Raw genomic sequence first — 20751 nt, forward strand, 5'->3', positions numbered from 1 at the left:
GTTAACCGTGTCAGTCTGACTTAACGTGGCTTGACTCGTGTGTCATCTCTGCACCAGCTAATAGAGCTTAATGTGCAATTAATATTTCCCCCACGAGCTGTCTCTTCTGACTGCAGATACGATGCTCTACCTGCAATTACGGCCAATAAATTCTCTAAATCACCACACTCTCTATTCAGATCAGGGTCATCACTGTTAATCACAGGCTGAGACTCCATAATGGTCCCTTGCTCATGCCGGGCAGATAAAATGTTAGGAGATGTGGAAATTAAATGTTTTCGTGATTAGGATGCAGCGAAAGAGTCACATTTTTAAGTAAAGGGCCACGAGAATAGCCATAAAAAAAAAACAGGAAATAATTGATCATTCCATTCACTATGATCTAAGCTGAAACACAGACCGAAGACAGAATCATTGCACACTTGAGAGCCTTTATTGCATGCCTTTTCCAGTTCATATTCTTTCATCTCTCACACACGCACAAATGGCATCTGTGGACAATATAACATAGTCCAGATCTGACGTACCTGCAAAGCTTCCGCAGGCTCTATACAAAAAAAAAACCCAAAACTAATGGCGGATTAAACTAATGATTGAAACGATGAAGAAAACACCGCCTCCTCTAGAATGAACCAATGATTATGTCAAAGGCTTGAACTCTAGTTCCACAGATCCAACCCCAGCTGAGCATTTCCCCATACACATGTTTTTAAATATGGTAACTGTGCATATTTACATATTCCATCATCACAGTAAATCAGCTGAAGCAAAAAAAAACAACAACAAAAAAACTTTTAAAGCAGGACCATAAAAATAAGCTGGGGGTCCTGCCTTAGAGAACACACAGCTGGGATTGATATTGGCACTGTTAGTCCTTAATCACATTTGAGAGCTTTTATTAATTGAAAAACACTAAAGGTCGGGTTTGGACCCATTTTGCGGGTTTCAACGTCTTCACTTCTTTGGCGACTTTATCTTCATGGAATTAACAATGTTTATTTAGGAAGGTTAATTACTTCAGCATAGCCATAAAGGCACCAGAAAACAAAACAAAACAAACAACAAAAAAAACGTGCATAAGTAATCCCAGATTTAAAGCATCTGTTTGGGACCACATTAATTTAAAACATTACTCACTCTGTTGTGCAAACACAAACAAAACCTTGTGCAGCAATAACAGAAAAAATAACAGAAGTAACACTGTAGAGGGAAGTGTAAGCCTCGTCATTTCGGGGGAAGCTGCAGCAGGAACGCTGCCAACAAGACAATGACATCTCCAGGGGACATTCTCACCTTCATGACATGTCGTGGCTGAGCGGTTAAACATCAGTGTTTCTGCCAGGTTGGGGCGGCCATGGGACCTTTGGAAGACCTCTCCACCACTATCAGCTCATCAGGGTTGTCACACGCATTGTAATGGAAGAGAAGGTCTTGGATGGCGCACTCTTCAATCTACACAAACACCAAAAGGGACAGGAAAAATGAAGGGGTGAAAAAAAAGTCAAAGATGTTGTGGTTATCAAAACCACAATTTCATTTGTGAGAGAGAGAAAAAAAGAAAAAAAATGCTGACACAGAGAGTGTAATGATAATAAGAACATTTTAAAAGAAGCCACTAGAAAAAATGTGTGGTGATGACAGAAGACTGGCTAAAACAGCTAAAGCCCAGCGACAGCTCAGAAAAAAAACTGGACTCACTTCTAACATTTAACTCACCTCATTTCTAAGCAGCACTGCACACACGGTGATGTACATGAGCTTAATGTCAGCCAGATAGGAGACAAACATTTCCACTTGGATGCTGCGTGTACAAGCTATACATTTAGTCATTTACAAGTGTGTGTGTGAGTGCGTGGGGGCGAGTGTGTGAGCGCTAATGCACACAGACAAGATGCCTTACCTGGATGAGTGCCAGCGGCTTCTCTCGGCTGCGGATCAATGCAGCTTCCTGCTTCTTCTCTTCCTCCACGATGGAGGCAAAGGTCATGCGGGAGCAGAGGGGAGGGCTGCCCGCTGCACCCAGCACCCAGGGCCTGAGGGGAGAGACAGGTGACACACACACACACAGAGAGAAAGTGGAGGATGGCTGTCAGTGATTGTGCTGTGATTGTGAAGGCAACAAGTCAATGTGCTTGACCAAAGGTTGAATCAACTACTACTGACAAGGCTCAGCGAGTGAACAGGTCACCTGGCTTTAACAAGCCTCATATGACTGGAGTATAAAGATATCTTCATTATACTGTCTGCACAAACAAACTGAGTACAGCACTCGTTTTATGTTTTCAAACATAAAGAAACACATTTTACCTCGCAGGACATAGGCGTTGCTGGGCTACTGTATTAAGTTTGTGTTTCTTGGGTAAATTTGAATCAAGTCACACATTGAACTACTGATGGAGGCAGACATCGGCCAACAACTGCTGTGTCTCTGTTTTTCCCCATATGGCAGCCATTTTCAAACTCAGAAACTGGCCCATTTTAATTTCCATAAATTGTCTGCGGCCTTCCGACATTTTTCGTTACAACTCTGATCAACTCGCAAGACTATAGGATCAAGTTATTTCATAGCATCAGGCTGGGTTTGGCCATGTCACTTGACATGGTTATTTAAAATTCTTTTAGTGAACTGTGGTTATTTTTTTATTGTTTTATTGAAAATACAGTGTTAACATTGAATAAATTGATGAAAAACTAGCAAAAAATAACAGACATTAAGTAGATACCGATAAGTGAAGTGATAGACCTAGTGTTTGTGTTTAGAGCCAGGGTTTACTTTCCGAATCTCCACTAATGGCCATCAGTCGTGTGATGGAAGTGACTCTGTCACCGACCACAGACAGCACGCACACATCTCGTACCAACAACACACATACAAATACCCTTTTTCCTCTCTTTCTCCTTTCCCGTCACGATAAATAGAGGCCACAACCACCTGCACTTCAACTTACTCACTTTACTGAATTTATCTGGCTCCAACAAACAAAAAAATACAGAATGCATGTAAACTATTTGAATTGGTCTTTTTTTACACGTTATTTTTTTCTCCAGAATGCACAATAAATTATTTCGTCTTTGAATATTCACTTACTGCATGATCTGTATATATTTCCGATTCCACAATGATCCTTAGCATCTATTTTAAATGGCATGCACAACACCAAAGTCATTTCTGAGGAACTGGTTGAGTTCTAAGATTTGAACTGTGGTTAGATTAAGTGTCCTAAGAAGAAAAGCTGTACAATCCTGTATGTGTGAGTGTGTTTGAGTTAAGAGTCCACTGTAGAAGACAAGTAAATAATAAAAAAAAAAAATCTAATTACAAAGGAATCTGATATCTGAAAAAACTGTCCCTGAAGCCAGACATAAAGAAATCAAGGCTGCTGCTGCTGCTGCTTACTGTGCTTTGAGCCTCTCCATCTTATCCAAATACCAGGAGGAACCTGAAACCTGCTCCCTGTTATGTATGATCTGCTTTGACATAAGGTCTGCCCTTATCAATTCTGATTATCATCACTTGTTTCACTAGAGTGACTCATTCAGTTAATCATGTAGAAGTCTGCTCTACAGATTGCAGAATAAGGTGTCTTTACAGAAAAGCCCCGAGACAAGTGAAGAACTGCCGAGATGCTCTATTAAATCAAGTAGTTGATTTTTGTTTTCTCCCCCATCAAAATGTGCATAAAATAAACATAAGAACAGTATTATTACTGCAGCTGAGAACAGACTGTATTTTTGTGGACTGGAGTTGAACTGTATGTGTTTATGTGTACGTGCACTGTGTTTGTCCAGCTGGGGACACTGTAAAGGTCAGAGTGACCTGTGTGTTGACGAGCAGGTCAGAGCAGCTGTACTGGGTCATTTAAAGCTGTTCACCTCAAAGTGACCAGAGTAATGTCTTCCTCAATCTGTGTAACTGAGGAACTCTTCCACAAATCACCCAGTCACGACATAAAAGCTGAATGATTATTAGATTTGTATGGGTTAACAGTCGGAGCTAAACATTGCAATTGTATCCGTTTTCTATTTTAAATTTCATATTTTTTTTATCAGATAAGAACAAAAATAAAAGAAATAGGATGGATAAGTGCTGTTTTTACACAATTACTGCAGCTTTAAAAAAACAGCTCAACAGTGCCACCAAGTGGAAGGACATCAGTTTTAGCAGCAATATCATGCATCTGTGCCTCAGTGTGTATAATTATGTAAAAGTGATATATTCACCCAGCAAGCTTCTCTGGCTCACTGCTTTCACATTTGAACGTGACCCTTCTGGCAGCAGTGGTGGGAGTGACGGGTGAAGTTGGAGCATCTTGGCTCTTCTGTGTTCCCGTTTGTCCCAGTCTGATCAGGCGATTCTCCTCCTCTAGCAGTGCCCGAAATGAGCATGAGGAGGGAGGGGACTGAGCTGCTGTTGCCCTGCAGACAAGAACATGATTTCATTCATAATCATTAGACCAGTGGAACCAATTTTGTAATTTAATTCAATTATGTTCCTATTCAGAGGAAAAATGGAAGACACAGCACAGCGCATATGAGAGGACACTAATGTGATTGGCAGCTGGTATTGTCCAACGGAAGTAATACAAAATTCGACTTATACCAGTACAGACAATACATCATATGTCCCCAAAACATCTGATTTTCTTCATGTACATTTCAAGCTATAAAACCATCCAGAGGACAGGGAAGTTATTTAATGACAGCTGTGGATGACACTGGTCTTCATGTTTCGACCAACTCACCAGGCCTTTCCACTGCTTTTGGATGGGGTAACTGTGGGGGTTGGTTTGGATGCTGTAGACTCCACACTGGCTTCCTTGTTGGCCATGGCCAGCATCTTCCTCTGCTTCTGGGACAGTTTAGTAGGAACAGGGGAGTGCTTCATGGTCGTGCTGACACCGCAAGCAGGAGGGAAAATATGTCCATAGAGCCAAAGTAAACAGAGAGAAAAAATAATGTCCATCAATAAGAAACAGCACAGCGTTCCTTCTTCTTTTGACATGTCTGGTTTCCTATCAACAAACTTGACTGGTTACTGTAAATAAAAGCTTGTTAATGAAGCAGAACTCTTGTACCTTCCAGGGCTTTTAGGAGTTGCTCCGAGAGTCAGCAGAGAATTGGCTTCCATGTCCATGATGGTTCTCAGATCCAAGACAGGGGTTGGATTAGCGGGACTGCAGATCATAATAATGTAGTCACACATATTAAGAAAGTAGGACATTCAGCTCAATTTTCAATCGTTCTTTGTTAACCCGGGAAGAAAGCATTTGCTTCTTTCCCGCAAAACTCCTCAAAATTGGGAAGAAATAAGGTCTGTTATTAAAAATCTTTCATTTCATTCAAACCTCAAAGCCACTTTTCAAAGCATGCAAAATAACTCATCTCTGCCTTATGGACTTTCTGTCCTCAAAATGTTTTATGGAGCAGGAGAATAATAGAAAACTGAGGCTGTAAAGAAAAAAGAAAAAGATGCTTGATCAAGTATATCTTACCAGGGCAGGACCTTAGGGATGATTTGTGAGGCAGATTTGGGGGGAGTTGGGAGATCATTTCTCTGAGAATTTGGGGTGCTAGGCGGAGTCTTTAGCCCCTGACTGAAAGCTTTCTCTTCCTGCAAATGATAAACAACAAAAATCTTACTAATGAGATACTGGATTAGAATTTTCAATGAGAATGTACTTGACATGTGCTTGTGACAGTTTGGTTTCTAAGCAGAATTATTCAAAAATATGTAGCATTGGTTAGTGTCACAAAAGACTTAAGTAGTGGTCAGATATTAACCTCAGCTTTGTCATTGAAGACTGGTGACTGAATGTCTCGAGGACTGCCAAGCCCGATGCAGCTGCTCTCCGAGTCTGATGTGAGAAGCTCCTGCAGAGACTCTGTCGAGTTAGCCTTGCCTGCCTTCATCAGGCACTGGGACACTGCTGAGAGAAAAGAGTGCATGTTAATAAAACCATTACATCCTACATTTAAGCAACCTGGTGCTTTACTTAAGTTGAGCTGATGGATCTGAGATTGTGTGTTATGAAATTTCTTTTCGAGGGTACCTGTAGCAGGGGGGCTCTGGATGATATTGGAGAGAGTGTAGCCCCCTGAGCTGTCAGATCGACGCCTTGGTTTCTTTTTAGCCTTCATCTTGGCTTTCTTTAACAAGACATCTCTGAGGAGGTACAATGATGTGCAATGAAGAGCCGATACTTTAGGAGGAACCACGTTTTAAAAGGGTAAAATAATAATAATAAGTTTCTAAATGACAAGGTCACTGATTATCTCCATATTGATTCTTCATTTGTTTTTATAAACAGTTGTGTACCTGGATGACTGATCCAATACAGTCTCTTGTTTGGGGCTAAAAGCTAAATCCATATCTTCATCCCCAAACACACTGAGATCTGGAATTCCATGATACGGAGTGATAATTCTCTTTTGCATGGCTGGAATCTGGGAAAAAAAAACAACAACAACAACAAGAGTTTGGAAAAAGTTCAGGCAGGTGAGTTATGAATCCTACTATCCTGATATAAGCGAAACATTTTCAGTAACAGACAACTGGGAAAAAACTGCAATCATTGTGTTTAACTACACAAAAGTTTGCACCATGTTTGACTCTTGGGTCCCAAGTATTACTCTACTGTTACTGAGACATTGCTAAAAACCTGAACCAACTGACACATTTCACACATGATTTGCAGTCGATAAAAACATTCTGTACAACTCCCAGAAGCCCTGCAGTGAGTCAGAAGTTGCTTCATTCAGCGAGGAGGCACAGGAGCAAAAAGAACAATTTGTGTTCAAGTCTGTTCATGGACTTCCTAACAAGTTGCTCAAGTAAAAATAACAACTCAAAGCCAAAAGAAAAGCATGCAAATTGTAGAGTCATGGGAGGAATCATGCAGATTTGAGGAGGGGAGGGTGGGGTGACTCACCATTCGCCTGTATTCTGCAGACAGATCCTCAAGCACCTCATCACTGAGAATATCCAGGGCTCTGACGATAACACAGAAAATAAACGGAAAGACACAGTATGAGAGAGATGAGAAACATTTTTTTATTCTTGCCTGCCGTATAGATCAGAATATCCATAACTTCACACTGACTGGATACTAATTATACTGCATAAATTGCTGAATACCATTTCTGTGATCCCACACATATGTGGGATCAGAAAATGTCTAGCATGTCTAATATTGTGGATATTTACACCACTCTCCGGTAGTCCCTCTTGCCTCTCAACTTATTTATTTCTCAATTTAATCAAAACTAAAGCAATGTCTGTAAGTACAGTGCATCTGGCATAGTTCATACATGAATTTAATTGGCAGATAATTCTGTGTCCCAATGTCCAGAAACCAGGTGAGGCCAAGTTAGCTTGCAACATCGATACTATCTGCCTTATCTGTTCTGTGCTCATTGATTAGTGGTATTTTAATCATACTGTGTCTTGTATTGTTCTTACAGTTTCACAAGATTCAGAATCAATTTCATGAAAATCAACACTATGGCATGGGAGCCTTCACAGATCATACAATTTTTTAAAAACAAATAATTGCATTTTTTAAAAAGACAGATTTGTCTGTTCTAACAATTCTATGTGTGAGTGTTATAATGCTTTAATAAACCATTTAGAAAGTAATGCTGAAATCCTTCACCTCATCCCTCCAACAACTGCTAAAAAAAACCTTTATTCTTACTTTGACTCCAACAGGGCAGCCATGTTGAGCACAATAAACTGAAGACAGGAGAGTTTGAGCTGCTCTGCATTGTACATGGTGGCAAACTCCAGCAACTCTGCAGCATTCTTTAGAGTCACTACGAGAGAAAGGAAAGAAGTTAAATTAACAACTCAGGATCATTTATCTTTCTCTATATCTCTAATTTGAAAAGTCGTGCTACATTCACATTATAGGGAGAAAGCAATAGGAGGTAATATGTTCATTAAGTCCATTTTCAGTCTGGCATGAGCACAGCATTCGAACAGAATAAGGAATAGGGGGAAAATAGAATAAGGGAAAACAGAGTCGGTAAAAGACAAACAAATGAATAAACCTACAATTCTCAGTGATGACGACCTCGCAAATTTCCTTAAGCCGTGTGATAAGCAGCTGGTCAGCCACAACCAGTACACTGCAGAGAAACTCTACATTCAAAGACTCTGTAGGGCAAAGGAAGACACAAGTACTGTTAACTGTCCCCTTTAACTATGCACATCAGTTTGGTAAACCGGTGCACAAAAAAAAAACTTGTGGGGAAGCTACCTTTAATGGAAGGAGACTCATCTGTGTAGATATACTCGAGAATGACCTGCAGAATCTCTGAAGTGATAGGCATTTCCAGTGCATTACAGGATGTGGCCTAAAGTGGAGGTGCAAAACATCTGTATTCACTACCATAGAATAGTTCTGGATTATACAAGTTTATACCAGTACAGCTCTGTTTAAAGAATAAAGCTACATCGATTTTTTAGTTTTTTTGGTGTGGGGGGGGGGTAGACATGGCATACCTCAATCCAGGGGTTTCCAAGCATACTGTTGAAATATTCTGCATAGAAAAAAAAGGCATAAGAGATAAATACACAGCTTCTTGTTTTCCTTTCTTAAAAGCAGTGCTGCACAATCTATCACATTTTAATGCCGATGACAAATTTGGCTTCACAAGATTAAGTTAGCACGGTCATACGATGTTAACAATTCATGAGGATATGAACATCTTTAAACATGTAAATAAATAGAATAATTTTCTGCATCGACTCATTTAATATCAGAACATAGTTTGTACTTAAAGCCTTGAGTGTACAGAGGAATGCCTTTATTATATTTATAGAAATGCGCTGTTTCTGTTTGCAGTTATTACAATTGATATTATTTTTGGATGTGTAAATAGTGTGATGTTTACATGACAGTGCAAAAAAATATTTCAAATAATCATGATTCTCATTTAGGCCTTATCTGCACAGCCCTAATTAAAATATCAATTTCATTTTAAGTATTTAAAGTTAAATAAAGTTGTACAAACTGGGCTAATCCTGCAAGTAAATAATACATCAGTAAAAAGAAATCACCCAATATTAATAGTATATAGAAAAATTATAGTAGTATTGCTGCAAAAGAAAATAATGTTAGGTCATAAGCACGTGCTCAACACAAGGTTCTAGTAACCAAAATGGCACAAGAGCTAACCTGCAGTTCCCTTTTTGGATTAATATTTATTATTAACATCTATGTGTTTCTTTATGACGTCAGCACATCATCTTACCTAGTCTTGCACAGAGGACACTTTTGTGACAAGGAAACTCTTTGCCATCTTCAGATTTCAGAGTAACATCACACAGGTACGAGCTGTGGAAACACAAAGTGATAGAAATTTATCAGAAAGTATACACCGTTGTATCAAAGGTGTTATTTACAATATCATTTAAATCTACAAATGGTGATATACACTCATACACCCACCATTTCTTCTGGCAGAATTTGAATTTGTTGCCAGTTTTCTTATTGGTGACATTGATTTTTCCATGTTCATATTTTACTGCATCAAGTCTGTCAAGGACAAAATATAACATGATAAATGACAAATGACACAAGATGTTATTTTACCTCAAGGTTTAGACCATACTTGGGTCTCTTACCGTGCAGCCAGGCTCCCCAGGCCAAGCTTCTTTGCAACACCCTGCAAGGTTTTCACAGGGTTGGCTCCTCCTCCTTCGTTGGCTCCGGCCTTATCACCTTTGCCTCCTTTACTCTTCTTGCCAGGCTTGGATCCCTTGCTCTTGGCCTTGTCACCATCTCCATTGGTTGCAGTAGGAAGGGAGCGATACACCTCAAGAGCTGAACAACCGCTCAGGCCCAAGTCCTGCAGGCTACTGATAAGCCTCTCCTGCTCAGAATCCTAACCAAGGCAAAAGAGACAGTAGGGCAGTCTTCATAAAATAACCTCAGCGGAGTCTGCTGTAACAGTTTATCACAGCTTCTCTTGTATGGGGTGAAGAAACAATATTGACACATAAAATAAGTTGGTGAATCTCACCTGGTTATGTGCTGCCAAAGCCCCTGAAACCCTTGGACGCGTCCCATGCACCAGAAGCTCACAGGAGTCGGTGTAGATGAAGTTGAGGGCATATTCCAGCATGTCGGGTGGGATTTTTTCAAAAATGAGTAGACTGCAGCCTACAGCATCTTCGCTCTTCTTCAGATCTGTATCAAGTTCCTCATCAACCCTACAATGTGAGGACATGAACTGCTTCCGGAAAAACTCTGACCTCATGGATAAGATGTACTTGTGAGCTGGGAAGGTGTGATTAGCGGCCTGAAGCGTCACATCATGGATGCTGTCCATTTCATCTGCCTCTTCCAGAATGCTCCGGAAGTTTTGGGAAAAAGAGGATGGAGAAATGCTGGGGATCTCATACAAGCTGGAATAAAGACATGGGTGGACAATGGACATCAACACACAGTAATCATTAAATGTCAACAGAGTCCATGCTTGAAAACCAAATAACAACGTAGTGTGTATTATCAACAGGGTAGAAGTGGTATGAATGAAGGTAGACCAAAATTGTGATTAATCTTCCAATGTTTTCAGTGAAGTTTGACAAAAAAATATCACTGTGTCCACGGGGAGAATCCAGGTTACCACCACCAGATGGCAGAGTTACTTGAGAAATTGTGTGTTCTTTATCTTCTAGCAAGTTAGCTGTTTAAACAAGATTTTTTTTAACACCATACAACACAGTTAGCCAAAAGGATACAGCAAGTCCAACTTCAGATTACAATACTAAAAAAAATCTCTTTTTACCTTAGAGTGGGTGATAATGTATGACAAACTTGGCTAAACTTAGATAAAATGTAGCCTCATCAATACATCTATATATGCATTCACCTAATGATTGATTTCCACCATTTACATAATTTCTATTGCCAATTTATTTTATCTCACATCTGAGACTGGATAAGGTAAAATATTTTAAGTCTGCACTTTACAGGTACACTTTCGGCCAAATTCTGCAGACATATAAACAGGAGGGGAAGCAGTTCATTTTCTTCTTTAACAAACATCTCACACCTTGTTTTGGGGTCAGCCTGAAGCACTCCAAAATTTCGGCCATTCGAGTCCATGGTGACGCAGACAGCTCTGTGGACATACGGGAGTCTCTCCAACCGGATTCGCTCATATGTTGTCCCGGCATCTGAATGGCCACAAACCTCTAAACTGACCTCTGTAAGAATACAAAAAACATGTAGATCAGATTAGGTAATAATAAAAATGGTCTTAATCAAAATTTTAAACTTTTTATTTTACAAACCTGCTTTAATGAGGCATATTTATAAAGTTTGCCTTCATTATTACTAGCTTTGTTGGAATATGCTGCCATTTACTTTTTATAAACTTGTAATAAAGAGTATTTTTCATTAGGATTGATTCAAATAATTTGTAAATTTCAGGTTATTTTGGCAAAATAGCAAAATTAATGATTCAGGATATAACTTGTTCCGAAAAATCCTCACCTTTCTTCTCACCAGATTTCTTATACTCTCCAGCCCACACGCCACTGAAGCCCTCACCCTCCTGAGTCACAAACATCATGCTGTTTTTGCTGAGAGCTATGTCCGACATGAAAACCTGACGTCCGTACGCCCACCGGCATTGTCTCACTGAGCTGCCAGAGGAGCGCCAGCAAAACACCTGACACAGTATAGGAGGGAGGAAATGCATGTCTTACTCATCATTTTCTCCATATAGATCCAACGCTGCTTTGTATAACATAAGTTAAATAACACAAAAAGTAAAAGGAACTTTACAAAAAAAAGAAAACAACAACTAATCCACACCAATTTTATTTAATGTCACATTTAGGTGAAATTAAGGAAACATTACACACTATTCACAACAAAGTGAAATGCACTTACCCTCCCAGCTTCATCTAATGCCAAGATGACTGCCTTTTCCCCTCCTCCCTCATTCAGGATCTGTGGGTCCACACGGTGGTCCAGACTGCCGCCACTGACCACAACCTTCTTAATGTTGAGCTGCCTGAACACAAGAAAACAAATTGGGAAAATTACAAAATCATTATGTTAGGCTCACATTGAATTTGCAATCATAATGTTACAATAATCCATTTGTCTATTTATAAATAGGACTAGGTGGATTTCGTTATCACGGCTGATTCGTAGACCTTCAGAATTCAGGTAGATCCAAAATTTCATAGGCACCCAGCACTGAGCTCTGTCCTTTCAAATCAACTCATATTCACAGATCAACACTATGCAAAGCAGAGATAAAGATAAACGTTTCCAATTTCCTGGCTGATTTACCCTTAGCCGTCATTCACACTTTCTGATTAGAATATCAGACTGACTAACAAGATGCAGCCTTTTGTTATTTACGAATGCAAACTGAGCTTCAACAGAAAATGTGTCCACAATCGTAGAGTTCTGAGACAACTTGCTCAAAATCAATGTCGTTTTTAACTTTTTTGAATGTGTAGTAATTATGGACTAAATTTGAAATATATATATATATATATATATATATATATATATATATATATATTAAAAAAAAACATAACAAAGATGGACATGTGTTTAGAATTTTAACAGCACAGTATTTCATTTCATTAAAGGAGATTGAAGACCAAGTCAACGTTACATTTTTGCAGTGTAATTAGTTGAATTTTATTTGAATTTTATTCACCTTGAAGCAATTTTCTTGCACTGGTAGTCAGCCAACAAGTAGACATCCCCCCTCTCCGTCACCACTACTGTTGCTCCATTACTAGCTGCTGCCACAGCAATGGTAACATCTTTGTGGTGCAGGGCTGATACTTGCCGTGGGGCAGTCACACACTTCTCCCCATTTGGATCCAAGAGGTAACCTGGATATTACATCACAATTAGTATGAAATATACTGTGTAGTAATATACGACACTACCCTCAGTTAACATGTATAATACTTAAAAATATTACATTTTTTTTTTTTTTTTTTTTTTAAACTTTCAAAATAAAAAAATTACAATAGTAATGTTAGTTTGCATATCCATAAGCACACATTTACCCACAACATGTCATTCATATTGAATGTCTGAGGTGCAGTGCAATTTTCTCCCATAACACAGGCTGTGCTGACATTTTAATAGGGACACTTACCCAGCTGGCCTCCATTTAGTCCCATTGTATAGACAGCCTCCCTGGTCCACAGAACAGTGTGGAACCTTCCTGCTGCAACTCCAATAATTGTCCTCCCTTTCAGCATCTTGGAAAACACCTAAACAAGTAATTAAAAGTTACTTTAGTATTGTACTGTACTGTGTTTAATATTAAATATTTAAAAAAAGAAGAAGCTTAACTTGTATTAAACTGACAGTTCCCTAATTAAATTGTTATTTTACAGAAATAATGTTTTTTCGGCACAAACAGTGCACTGCATGATGTCATCAGCCCTGTTGACTCCTACCTGTTTAGGGACATATGCTGAGGTAGGAGGAGGAGAAAGGCCAAGCTGATGGAAGGTGTTGAGGCCAAAAGTGTAAACGTATCCTTCTTCTGTCAGAACCACTGTGTGGTCCTTAGCTGCTGCCACTTGCGAGCAGTGGTGGGACATGAGACCCTCTACCATCCGAGGAACCTGAGGCGAGTGATTAAAGTGGCAAGGATTAGGAAAAAAAAATACAGATCTGTTAAAAGCATTATAAACTCGGTGTCAGGTATTTAATAGTATCAGGCTGATCACTATTTTCATGTATTAAAAGGAGACAGCATTGGCTTATTTTCTGCTCCTCTTTATTCATTTGCTGATTTAAGATCAGGTTACTGCTTAGAGCTACTGTTAAGCTTAGTATTTATGTCGACAATAAATACATTTTGGCTGTAAATTCTGTATCATTGGGATGAGTTACAATGCATGCAGAATGTTGATTTAGGAGAAACATAAATGAGAATGGCTTAATATTGGTTTCTAAGTAGGTGCTCATTTCGGCCTCATATATCCTGTTGACAAATAATCAACACGTGTGCAGAGAGGAAGCCATGGTCTGCTTCACTATTTAATAGACTACCATAATCTCCACATTAAGTATCCCATCCATCAGAAACACATTTCAATGTCTTTTTAGAGTCCGTGGTGTGAGGCATTGTACCAGAGAGGCAACAGAAACAGTCATTTTGAAGCTTGTGCTCATGTGGCTGGGGCTAGGGAGGAGCCTTCACCTTTATCAGTTCAACACAACATGACTGGCTGAATTGATTAATGAATATTCAATGTCAGGCCCTTTAAACTGTGACATGTAAGCAAACACAGCCTAAATTTAAGTCAAAGGATTGGAGTCAATATATTTTAACAGGCATTGTCATGAGTAAGGCATTCCAGACGCTGAAGCAATGAACAAAAGCACAAGTACCAATTCATTAAAATACAGCTATACTACATCTGCTGATATCCCGTTTATTTCTGGCTTTGTCTTTAATTAATCACAATTTAGATCTCATCAGTTTCAAAACACTGCTCTTGATGTGCATCTTTCTTGTTGTGTCCACTCTACACTGCACTACAATGTTGTCCCAAAATGTTGCACAATAAAGAGCCTCACCAGATAAGTTTGTTCATCCCCGTGGCCAAGTCGTCCTCCTTGTCCATGGCCACAGGTGAATACCTGGCCTTTCTGAGACAGGAACACAGAATGGAATTTACACAGGACCACCTGAAAGGGGAGAATAGGACATTACACGTGAACATGTTGGTGATTATTATTTTTTTTTATTTTTTTTTACTGTTGCCATTGTTAGAGAATCAACTATTTTGATCTATTGGTTTGTGCTGGATAAAGGCTCTTGCCATTTAACCTTTGACCTCAGAGCAGAGGCTGTGATGCATCTCTTTCCATGTCCTTTAGCCAAGCCCTCTTGTAGTGATAGTAAAACACTGTGCCAATAAAGGCCAAGGCACAAGTGGAAAAGTAAATATCATTACTAATACATTGGTCCCCTCAAGCTTTCAATGGAGCGCAGGGATGTTTCCCTAAGTATCACATTGATGTGGACATTCACACACATGCATACACACCAGTGTAGTTCATTTAATTAAAAACATGTCATTGTGGAATTAATATTTAACCTCTTGCATCTGCTGAATTAGGCTGGGATGACAAAGACTATACACTCTACCACTGGGTCATTGTGTGGTCATGAAATCAGATCCACCTGTCCCCCACCAGGCTTTATGATATTGCCAAGCATGACAGGTTGTGCAGGTCAGACAAACATTTTAAACAGAGTTTTCTGCTGTGATCAGCAATAATAGAGTCACAAAGCATCAGATTAATGGTTTCTAACCAAATACAGAAACCAGCTTTCAAATGCAAAGTGTTAAGAATAGACTTAAATGACCACTTATCTAACACAGTCATTCTGTATTATGTTTTCTCTACTATAACTAGCACCTGGTGTGTGTACACACACCACTGGGGGGGTAAATGCACTGATGCCAGCAGCTATATTAATCACACTAAGAGCATCTAAATGACAAACCCATGAAACTGTAGCCTGTCTGGCACAGTATGGCCATGCACGGAGTGGCTCAAAGTCACGAAATAAGAGTATATATGAGATGACAGAGCCAATCACTCCCCGTCTGACACACAACTATGTCTTATTTCACTGAAAGACATCTGTGCTGGGTTGTATTTTTTGTATTTTAATCCTAACATCACCTCCTGCCAAAACCCAATTTAACAAAAACATATCTGTGGTTTCACTAGAGCATGCATAATAATATGATTGGTTAAAAAAAGCTTTGTTTAAAAAGTAGAAGCAACATTTTACCAGCTGTTGATCCACCAAGTTAAGCATGTGCCATTTTAAAAAAACATTTTCAAATGCTGATGTCGCCTGAGGAACAGGTAGTGTAATACATGACTCTGGGGAGTGACTGTTTTGCTGGTTTACCCAGGTGGTCTGCCTCATGTACAGTACACATGAGCATTGATTTTTATTTTTTTTTTCATAAAACACATGTTGCCATAGAGATGACGCATGAGGCTATTACTGGTGTGAAGCACACAAGTGGGGTTTTCAGGGTAGGGAAACCCTGCAGGGAAACTCTTATTTCCCTGGAGAATAATGGTAACACTGTTGTTAGCCAACCTGCTTGATGTAAACTCCAGTCCTGGCAAACACATCCACAAGCTCAGGGTGCTGCCGGCTCTCCTGATTACCATGGCCCAGACTGAAATTAGTGTTGTTTCCCCATGTGTATACTTCAGTTGGATCTGTAGTTGGGGAGAAAACACCATTACTATTACAGACACAACCTCCACTTGAAAAGTGAAGCCTGATTGATACCATGTAGCGCCAACACCTTAAAAATGTGTAGAGGAGCAGAGATTACCTATTTTAAACCGATAAAAAGTGTTGCAACACTTGCATCTCATGTGACACACCTGAAGAATTTTCTGGAGACATGGACACCATCATATTTTAAACACACCATGTGACTGGACCAAAACATATTTTCCTTGTTGCACTCTTGTTTATTTCAATGGATGCATAGATTCACCCTCCTTTTCTCAAGCTCCTGTTGTCTATAGTTATATCTCTTTCTCTTCAGTATAACTTATCCAATCAAACCCATTCATTATTGTCAGTCAGTCATCATCTACCGCTTTATCCTCAACCAGAGGGTCGCGGGGGGTGCTGTGCCAATCTCAGCTACATCGGGCGATAGGCGGGGTACACCCTGGACAGTTCGCCAGTCTATCGCAGGGCCACACACAGATAGAGACAAACAACCATTCACTCTCACACTCACTCCTATGGTCAATTTGGATTGTCCAATTTACCTATCCCCACATTGCATGTTTTTGGACTGTGGGAGGAAGCCGGAGTACCCAGAGAGAACCCACGCACACACGGGGAGAACATGCAAACTCCATGCAGAAAGGCCCTTGTTCCAACCGGGGCTCGAACCCGGGTCTTCTCGCTGCAAGGCGAGAGTGCTAACCACTACACCACCGTGTGGCCCATTCATTATTGTAATTTAAAAAAATAACACAAGTATATGTATAAACAAGCTGACAGGAGGATATAGCAATCAGAATGATATTGGCATGAAGTAAACAAAAGAGCCGAGTGTCGATAACCTAAAAATTACTTCAAGATTTTGACAAAGCATCATTTGAAGATCTAATAGTTTTGGTCTAGAGACGGTTAGCAAAAGTGTCAAGCGATTTCGTATAAATCGGGCTTCACTTAACCTACTGCCATTAAAAAAAACAATGTCACTGAAACACAGACTGAAGAACGTCATGTTGCAGAGAAATAATTAAAACCTGAACAAATAAACCACATGTAAAGTGCATAATGAAACAGAACTAACCATCATGAGGCTTGAGAATCTTGACAAAAACAAAGAGGTAACAGTTTCAGCATCAAGTGTCACATTCATGTACAGCATACCTTTAACTCGAGAAGTCATAAGCTTTTCTTACCAGTTTTTTTGAACACAACATGGGATGGTCGGTCCTTCATTGTCAGGTCCAGAACAGACAGTCCATCCTTGTCTTGAGTGGAGAGAAGGCCGCCATGCTGAAACAGAAATTTAAACACAAATTTAATTTTTGACAGGGACTTCATTCACATTACTTGTTTAAAAACTGAAACAAACCAAACAAATTATGTGTTTGTTGAACTTGATAAATGGCAAGGAATCACAACCAGCTTCTCCTGATATTGGACAAATCATAATGTTCTTCATCTTGTTGATGCCAATAACAAAATGAGCAGCACATTACACATACCATTATGTTACAAATACCTTGATTAGGGATATGAGACAGTGGATCTGTCCATAGAAGGTGCTGCGATGCAATGGGGTCCAGCCTGATTCCTTGTCCTTCACCATCAGGTCAGCATTCTTATTCTCCAACAGCCACTCCAGCAGGACCTTCTTGCCCACTGAGGCGGCCATATGCAGGGCTGTGCGGCCAAACTCATCCCGCAAAGTGCCCACATTGTGACAGTATGAAGACAAGAATGCCCTTAACTGCCCGTCAGAGCCACTCGTCAGAGCTGCCACAATGTTCTCAGCATGCTGCAGTGAGCGGCATTTGTGGGTGCAGTTCAGTGGTGTCAAACTCATACTGACCTTCACACTAACTTCACACTCCCTTATGTTTCACAAAGTCTATCTGACAGAACCACTAACTAGTGCAAATAAACCAAAAACAATATATCAGATAACAAACAAAAAACACACAACTAGAGATGCTCTTTAAGAGGCAAAAGATGCATAAAGAAAAAAAGAAGTTGCATCAACAAAAGGTCGAGATGGTTCGGAGTGCTAGAATTGTGCTTGTGTTGAGGTTCCACTGCACCCTAGCGACCCCAGAGCCTCTGTGTGACTTGTTTCAGTCCACCATTTCGGCCAAGACCTGAACACAAACTAAGGTGCTTGCAGCATACATTGGCATTAGGATTTCAATAAATACAAAACGTCTTCTTGTGTTTTATACAAACATCTACATTTCAGTTTTTACAAAAATAGATTTTCCTCTGCTTTTTTACAAAAGGTAACAATGTCACAAAGCCCTGACCTTCTAATTCAGGAGTCCAACCACCAAACTTGAGGGGAAAGGCCCCCCTTCCCCTCAAAACTCCCACTCTTCCTTTTAAAACTCCATAATTGTAGGGTGCACCTAAGGAAGAAAAGGTGAGAATTTCTCAAAAATAAAATAGCAATAAAAACCAACAACATAGGTTTGTTTACACACAATCTGTAAACCTCAAGTCTTGCTGTGCCTTACTTTAACTATGTGTGAGACCTTTTGTGTGTTTCCTTTAATGATTTTATGTTGGTGGACAACCAAGTTCTATTCTATTCAATTCTATTCCAAAACCACAAGTACAAAGGTCAGTTTGGCCCTGGACAGGTCACCAGTCCGGCACAGGTCAAACATATAAAGACAAACAACCGTTCACTCACAGATTCACACCTACAGACAATTTGGAGTGTCCAATTACACAACATGCAAACTCCACACAGAAAGGCAACCAGCAGAACCAGGATTTAAACTGGTAAATGGCAACTCTTCTTTCTGAGAGTGCTAGACACTATATCGCCATATGGCACCTAATCTTAGTTGTTAATTTTCATTTTATACTCAGTTCAAAGGGGAGTGGACAGACTGTGCAGTAACTGACACACAAACAGACAGTGAGAGACTGTATTCTGTATTGTACATGGCTATTGTATTGTAACTGCTGGGCTGTTTTTGAACAGCTCTCCCTTGTCAAAGAAATGTCCATATCAAGGGACGTCCGAGTAATACAAGGGCAAAATATTAATATTAATAATAGTTCTTAATATCAAATTAACAGCAGGGTTATGTAAAAGGCTAATTTGGCCAGATACCATGCGCTGGTTCGTTTTAGTCCTATTCAACCCCTTAATGAGTTCCGAGTATAAGAAGTAGGCCGTTAGAGTTAAATAGCCTTTAGAAGATTGACATCTTCCATATAAGGCTATATGTGTGGATAGCAAACTAAAACGCTATGCCCAGTGAGAATAACGTTTCATATGCACTGTATGGCCACATAACGGCTGGTATATATCCAACATGGGCACAGAAAACAACTATGAATGGTACAGGTTTGTAAACATTGTTCGGTAATTCTATGTTAGCAGCTAGCGTATCTGACACATCATCGCAAGCTAGCGTTTGTGAACATGAAATTAGCGCGGTTGTCGTTTCTTACCTCCCGCTAGATGAAGATGAAAGAGGACATGGAGTAAGTGGCATCAACGACAAATAAACACTGTGTCATTACTACAAACATGCGACACTTTACAGTCTTCTGCAGAAAAATGTGACAGTTTACTGAAGCCCTGCAGGCTAGCCAGGTCAGGAAGCCGAGCTAGTATCGAGACCTCTGATTGGTCAGTGCGTATGCATGCTTCTCTCCTATTGGTTGGTTTTTGAGGGCTTTACTTGGGCCGCGTGGGTGCTGTCACTGAATTCTTTATTTTTTTTTTGGATAAGGATTTTATTATTGACATACTTTGAAAAAGGACATTTAGAAAATAACAGAAATAGACAAAACATGAATTATATAAAAATGACCTGACATTTTAATGTCAGATAATTGTCCTACCAAGATCTGTTTTCCAAGAGAGACTTGAGAAAAAGGATTCATTATAAAATAAGGATAAAACAATAACCATTAAAAAAGGGGTGAGCAAAGGAAAGAGAAGGAAACCAAAGAATAATACCTGTCCCCATATAAATGCATTCTAATGTGCCTTTTTTATTTTTATTATTTGTGGTTTTGTTGCTGTATTTATGTTTGATTATTGCTCTACATATCTTGGAGAAGCTGCGCTCTTTTGGTTTTTTTAGGGTCGAGTGACTTTTTGAGTTGATTTAAAATAATTTGCACAAAAAAAATAATAAAATAATAATAATAATATTCCACCCAAACACTTTTGTCTATGCCACAATCAAAGTAATGTGAAAGCTGCACTCAAGGACATTATGTTTTTATTTTGTTTTATACTCAAAAGATAAGACTTTGGGTGCAGTATCACTTTCAGCCTCAATCCAAGTGTCATGGAATTACCGAGATGATTGCCACATTGACCTGGGTCAAGAATGGGACAGGGTCAAGGGAGGGTAAAGCTAAGGTTACATTGGGATCCACAGAGGGGCTTCCAAATATGACATATTGATGAGAACACACCCTCCCTGCCATACAAACTCAAAC

The 20751-nt window shown here is 39.6% G+C and overlaps 1 protein-coding gene across 2 annotated transcripts; it reads right to left on the bottom strand.

The window, feature by feature from the left end:
• Positions 1–411: 411 nt before the first annotated feature.
• On the bottom strand, positions 412–19921 carry ibtk (inhibitor of Bruton agammaglobulinemia tyrosine kinase). Of its 2 annotated transcripts, none has more exons than XM_058648085.1 (29): positions 19747–19921; positions 17807–18686; positions 17481–17577; positions 16138–16262; positions 14586–14696; positions 13454–13624; positions 13147–13264; positions 12694–12874; positions 11907–12030; positions 11505–11682; positions 11062–11215; positions 10027–10411; positions 9629–9888; positions 9453–9539; positions 9256–9338; positions 8504–8541; positions 8259–8355; positions 8054–8155; positions 7695–7812; positions 6930–6990; positions 6317–6444; positions 6051–6163; positions 5782–5924; positions 5493–5611; positions 5076–5174; positions 4743–4892; positions 4222–4416; positions 1901–2033; positions 412–1452 (listed from the first exon to the last, which is right to left on the bottom strand). In XM_058648085.1, the coding sequence occupies exons 2-29, from the start codon at positions 18128–18130 to the stop codon at positions 1327–1329; spliced, it is 4020 nt and encodes a 1339-aa protein (XP_058504068.1). In that variant the 5' UTR covers positions 18131–18686; positions 19747–19921; the 3' UTR covers positions 412–1326. The 2 variants fall into 2 exon arrangements, with proteins under 2 accessions (XP_058504068.1, XP_058504067.1); XM_058648084.1 differs by having other exon boundaries at positions 5782–5927; positions 19747–19920.
• Positions 19922–20751: the final 830 nt, after the last annotated feature.

This window comes from Solea solea, chromosome 13 (assembly GCF_958295425.1).
Source record: "Solea solea chromosome 13, fSolSol10.1, whole genome shotgun sequence".
In the NCBI taxonomy this organism is placed as follows: domain Eukaryota; kingdom Metazoa; phylum Chordata; class Actinopteri; order Pleuronectiformes; family Soleidae; genus Solea; species Solea solea.

Excerpts from the sequence above, each read along its gene's own strand:
- ibtk (XM_058648084.1), bottom strand. The coding sequence starts at position 18,130 with ATGAGTTTGACACCACTGAACTGCACCCACAAATGCCGCTCACTGCAG. Across the intron at positions 9,339-9,452 it reads AAATTCTGCCAGAAGAAATG|CTCGTACCTGTGTGATGTTA; the intron begins GTGGGTGTATGA and ends GTGTTTCCACAG. Across the intron at positions 8,156-8,258 it reads TGAGTCTCCTTCCATTAAAG|AGTCTTTGAATGTAGAGTTT; the intron begins GTAGCTTCCCCA and ends TTTGCCCTACAG.